Genomic DNA, 6000 nt, shown 5'->3' with positions numbered 1-6000 from the left:
TACACCTTCACAATAAATCCATGTAATATAGCCTACACCTTCACAATAAATCCATGTAATATAGCCTACACCTTCACAATAAATCCATGTAATATAGCCTACACCTTCACAATAAATCCATGTAATATAGCCTACACCTTCACAATAAATCCATGTAATATAGCCTACACCTTCACAATAAATCCATGTAATATAGCCTACACCTTCACAATAAATCCATGTAATATAGCCTACACCTTCACAATAAATCCATTCTTTTTGGCAAGTCTAAAGAAGCATGATATGAAGAAAATGTAGTCTATTTCAGCAAAAAATAATAGCATACTCTTGAGTTGTCCTAATGTTAGGTCCCGATGTGGCTATGCCAAATGGCTGTGGGCTACACTAGTTCATTTAGCAGACAAGACTTGCTTATAATTTATAATATGTTATAGTATGAAGAGTACAACTGAATAAAGCTGAATAAAATAGAAAGGATATTTTTTTCCAAACGATGAGGGAGTGAACACATGCGGCTATTCTGTGTTGAGCGGTTACTTTAGTTGCTCTACAAACGTTGGGCTATATGTTTTGATTTTTGATACGCCGTAAGGCTGCGTGATGAGACTGATAATTTGGAAAAAAAAGTCGCTTGGAAGTCATGAGCTCTGCTTAGTTTTTTTGCGCAGGCTGTACACACGCCAATAGTCTATCATTTACAATTGGACAAGTAATAATAATAAAATAATGTGCCCTTCTCCAGGTGTGTGCTGCGCAATCTGAAACGTCTCTCACTCACACCGCTCTTCGTCACGTGATTGGGTCTGTTTTATGCAATGTGGCTGACTCAACAGATACGTTTAGAATAACATGTTGATAAACTATTAGGCTATTATTTCACATTATACGGGCAGCATGGTTGTGCTATAAGTTTAGCGGGAAAAACGCCATTATCAAAAGTGACCGCAAATGCAATTATGCATGTAATGCTTTTATTATAAAAGGTGCATTTTTATGGTGAAAATGATCTTCCCTAAACTTGAAACTCACCCGCTGCTTATAAATACAAGTTAGTCTCTACACCCCTTGTAAAGCGGATTCATGTGCTTCATTTTAAGTTATTTGGCCACTTTAGTTGTGATTACAAACCTTATTAAAATATGGGCTAGGCTACCTGAGCTGTGGGACTGTATTTCGAAGGTATTGTTTCTCATGATGGGCATCATTCACAACTGATAATATATCATTCACATGTGATAGGCTAATATTGTCACCCATAAGACTATTCTTAATTTAATATTGTCTTAAAATATACAAAATAATATATGTGTGACATTTGTTTTGAATTAGAATGGACCATTATCATGCACCTGTATTGAAACAGGGGCAGCAGGGAAAAATACCTGTCATCTATGCACTTAAATAACAAATGGAGGATGCTTTTCCAGTGGTTTATTTTCATGCCAGCCAGGTAGGCTATACTCCTGTTGTAAATATAAGCATGGTGGTAAATATTAGGAAAGCTGAGAAATAAATGTAGTAGACCTACCCTATAGAAAGCTGATGGGACCCACCTCTTTTTAATAGAGGCCATCACTCACGCAATTGCATAGCCTATAGAAATGTTGCGCAACATGAGCTCATGGGCTCTCATGAAGTGTTTGATTAGATTTTCGAAAACATTTACATTGATGTCAGAGTGATTAGAGGGACAATGGAGTGCTGAGTACCAGGCAGTTAGCAAGTTTGGTAGACGACTAATGACCAGCAGCATCAGAGCTTAGAGACTAAAGGGTCATGTGCCCTAGTCATAAGAATGTATGAACCCTGTTATAATGTCTTATAATAATATCATACCGATCCTGACTAAATGCAGCCAGCCATGTTCAATAATCCCTTTTATAAGAGATTATATAGCTTCATACATGCTTATAATCAGTATTATAACCTGGGTGGCTCGAGCCCTGAATGCTGATTGGCTGACAGGGAGTGTATGACAAAACATTTATTTTTACTGCTCTAATTACTCTAATTACGTTGATAACCAGTTTATAATAGCAATAAGGCACCTTGGGGGTTTTGTGATATATGGCCAATATACCACGGCTAAGGGCTGTATCCAGGCACTCCGCGTTGCATCGTGCATAAGAACAGCCCTTAGCCGTGGTATAAACCACACTCCCTCAGACCCTATTGCTTAAATATGAAGCATTACAACTTGCTCTATATTGTGACCGGTTCTCACCTGCCAGAGAGTATGAAGGAACGTTCCACACTCTCAATGGTCAGCTCATTCTGAAAGGCCTCTTGGCTGGGCTTGCTGACCTGCAATTACATTCATTTTTAACATAACTATTACAAGCTCTCTTATCAGAGAAATAACATAGTTTTGTTGTGGAACATTTAAAACTATAAACTCATCTGAAATGTATCTATACTCTGGCTCTGGCCAGAATTAGTGCACTATATAGGGAATAGGGTACAATTTCAGACACAGTTGATGAGCTCTCACCTTCATCCCAGTCAGAGACAGCATGTTGTTGAGTTTGAACTGGCCAGATTGAACTGGTGTGGTGTACAGCAACGTGTCGTTGAACTGGTTCAAAACAAACACATGTATTCACTGAAATCGCTCATCGAGACACCAACACTGGAGAGTTTAAAGGTTTATTAGTCGTCTGGTCAGGATAAACATGGTATAGGGCGTCCACCATGCAGGTTCCTTACATGCAGGTTCCTTCTCAACAATGCAACAACAATAAGAACCAATAAAATATAAGAATGTAAATTAAATGTCTCAGTAGAATATATATATTTACGCATAATTATAAAACAGGAAAGCACAGTTTATAGTCCAATATTTACACGTCCTTTGGAGAAGGGGGGATTGGGGGGGTAGTGTTTATATTGTGTAGTATTTAGCAATAATAATAACAATAATAAAGTCTGGAAGCAGCAGTTGTGATGTGTAGCTTGAATTTCACTGAGTGTACAGAGACACCTTCCATGACATACACTGCTGTTGGAAAGTATTCAGACCCCTTCCACAATTTTTTACAGCCTTATTTTCCTCATCAATACATTTTTGCTCATTTATTAAAATAAAAAAAACTGAAATATCACATTTGCATAAGTATTCAGACCCTTTACTCGGTACTTTGTTGAAGCACCTTTGGCAGCGATTACAGACTCGAAGTCTTTGGTATGACGCTACAAGCTTGACACACCTGTATTTGGGGAGTTTCTCCCATTCTTCTCTGCAGATCCTCTCAAGCTATGTCAGGTTGGATGAGGAGCGTTGCTGCACAGCTATTTTCAGGTCTCTCCAGAGATATTCTATCGAGTTCAAGTCCAGGTTCTGGCTGAGCCACTAAAGAACATTCAGAGACTTGTCCTGAAGCTACTCCTGCGTTGTCTTGGCTGTGTGCTTAGGGTCGTTGTCCTGTTGGAAGGTGAACCGTCACCCCAGTGTGAGGTCCTGAGCACTCTGGGGCAGGCTTTCATCAAGTACCTCTCTGTACAAGGCTCCTTTCAGCTTAGCCTCAATCTGATTAGTCTCCCAGTCCCTACCGCTGAAAAACATCACCACAGCATGATGCTGCCACCACCATGCTTCACCGTAGGGATGGTGCCACGTTTCCTCCAGGCGTGACGCTTTGCATTCAGGCCAAAGAGTTCAACCTTGGTTTCATCAGACCAGAGAATCTTTAGGTGCCTTTTGGCAAACTCCAAGCGGGCTGTCATGTGCCTTTTACTGAAGAGTGCCTTCCGTCTAGCCACTCTACCCTAAAGGCCTGATTGGTGGAGTGCTGCAGAGATGGCTGTCCTTCTGGAAGGTTCTCCCATCTCCACAGAGGAACTCTAGAGCTCTGTCAGAGTGACCATCGGCTTCTTGGTCACTCACCTCCCTGACCAAGGCCCTTCTCCCCAGATTGCTCAGTTTGGCCGGTCAGCCAGCTCTGATGTGTCTTGTCTTGGTGGTTCCAAACTTCTTCCATTTAAGAATGATGGAGGCCACTGTGTTCTTGGGGACCTTAAATGCTGAAGACATTTTTAGGTACCCTTTCCCAGATCTGTGCCTCGACACAATCCTGTCTGAGCTCTACGGACAATTCCTTCGACCTCATGGCTTGGTTTTTGCTCTGACATGCACTGTCAACTATGGGATGTTATATAGACAGGTGTGTGCCTTTCCAAATCATTTCCACTCAATTGAAATTACCACAGGTGGACTCCAAGTTGTAAAAACATCAAGGGTGATCCATGGAAACAGGATGCACCGGAGCTCAATTTCGAGTCTCATAGCAAAGGGTCTCAATTACTTATATCAATTTGCAAATATAAATTCACACACATTTCTAAAAACCTGTTTTCGCTTTGTCATTATGGGGTATTGTGATATCATTATGGGATATTGTGTGTAGATTGCTGAAAAAATTATATTTAATCAATTTTAGAATAAGGCTGTAATGTAACAAAATGTGGAAAAAGTCAAGGGTCTGTATACTTTCCAACGGTACTGTAGACTGACCAGGTGAATCCAGGTGAAAGTTGTGATCCTTTATTGATGTCACTTGTAAAACCAACTTCAAATCAGTGTAGATGGGGAGGAAATGAGTTAAAGAAGGATTTTTAAGTCTTGAGACATGGATTGTGTATGTGTGCCATTCAAAGGGGGAACGGGAAAGACACAAGTGAGGTGCCTTTGAATGGGGTACAGTATGGTAGGAGATGACAGGCGCATCTGTGTTAAGAACTGCAAAACCGCTGGCTTTTTCACACAACAGTTTCCTGTGTGTATCATGAATGGTCCACCACCCAATGAACATCCAGCCAACTTGACACAACTGTGGGAAGCATTGGAGTCAACATGGGCCAGCATTCCTGTGGAACGCTTTCAACACCTTGTAGAGTGCGTGTCCTGGTGAATTGAGGCTGTTCTAAGGGCAAAAGGGGAGGTGTTCCTAATGTTTGGTATACTCAGTGTGTGTGTGGTGTAGTGTGTGTAAGTGAGTGCATGCGTGCTAAGGTGTGGAGAGTCAGAGCAGGTGGTCAGTGCACTTCAAGTGTTCAGTAGTCTGATGGCTTGTAGATAGAAACTGTCTCTGAGCCTGTTGGTATCAGACTTATGGCCGAGGGAAGATGGGGTGGAGGTGCGATGAGAATCTTTTCTTCCCACACTGCTGACAACTATTTTAGTCCGCTCATACAGGAGTCGTTTTGGGGGGTGGGGGGGGGGGGGGGGGCACACCTGTACTTCCCACGGCTATGATCTCATGATCCGATACATGTGGTGGGAGAAAGGAAGGAGACACAGCTGGGTAGTGTTCAGTAGGGACGAATCAGAAGGCACTATCAGAACGAGTCACATTAAGAAAGGCTCATTTTGTTTCCTTACTCACCAGGAAGAACATCCTGGGCTGCATGACCTTCCTGGAGAGCTTCATCAGAACACCCTCTTTCAGGAACACCTGGAACACACCACACATCAGACCCCAGTGATTTAACTCTTTCAGTAACACACCACACATCAGACCCCAGTGATTTAACTCTTTCAGGAACACCTGGAACACACCACACATCAGACACCAGTGATTTAACTCTTTCAGGAACACCTGGAACACACCACACATCAGACACCAGTGATTTAACTCTTTCAGGAACACCTGGAACACACCACACATCAGACCCCAGTGATTTAACTCTTTCAGGAACACCTGGAACACACCACACATCAGACACCAGTGATTTAACTCTTTCAGGAACACCTGGAACACACCACACATCAGACCCCAGTGATTTAACTCTTTCAGGAACACCTGGAACACACCACACATCAGACCCCAGTGATTTAACTCTTTCAGGAACACCTGGAACACACCACACATCAGACACCAGTGATTTAACTCTTTCAGGAACACCTGGAACACACCACACATCAGACCCCAGTGATTTAACTCTTTCAGGAACACCTGGAACACACCACACATCAGACACCAGTGATTTAACTCTTTCAGGAAC

At 42.0% G+C, this 6000-nt stretch overlaps 1 protein-coding gene across 1 annotated transcript in view; it reads right to left on the bottom strand.

Annotated features, from left to right (window-relative positions):
* Positions 1–6000, bottom strand: part of LOC115122887 (FYVE, RhoGEF and PH domain-containing protein 6-like) — a 103321-nt gene that overhangs the window by 6085 nt on the left and 91236 nt on the right. Inside the window, exons 11-13 of the mRNA XM_065022787.1 lie at positions 5382–5450; positions 2492–2575; positions 2225–2304 (exon numbers count right to left, since the gene is read on the bottom strand). Coding sequence (XP_064878859.1) covers positions 2225–2304; positions 2492–2575; positions 5382–5450 — 233 coding nt within the window. The remainder of the gene's footprint in view (positions 1–2224; positions 2305–2491; positions 2576–5381; positions 5451–6000) is intronic.

Source organism: Oncorhynchus nerka, linkage group LG9a (assembly GCF_034236695.1).
Source record: "Oncorhynchus nerka isolate Pitt River linkage group LG9a, Oner_Uvic_2.0, whole genome shotgun sequence".
NCBI lineage: Eukaryota > Metazoa > Chordata > Actinopteri > Salmoniformes > Salmonidae > Oncorhynchus > Oncorhynchus nerka.
Note: the sequence above shows the minus strand (reverse complement) of the source record. Positions and strands in the feature narration are given on the sequence as shown.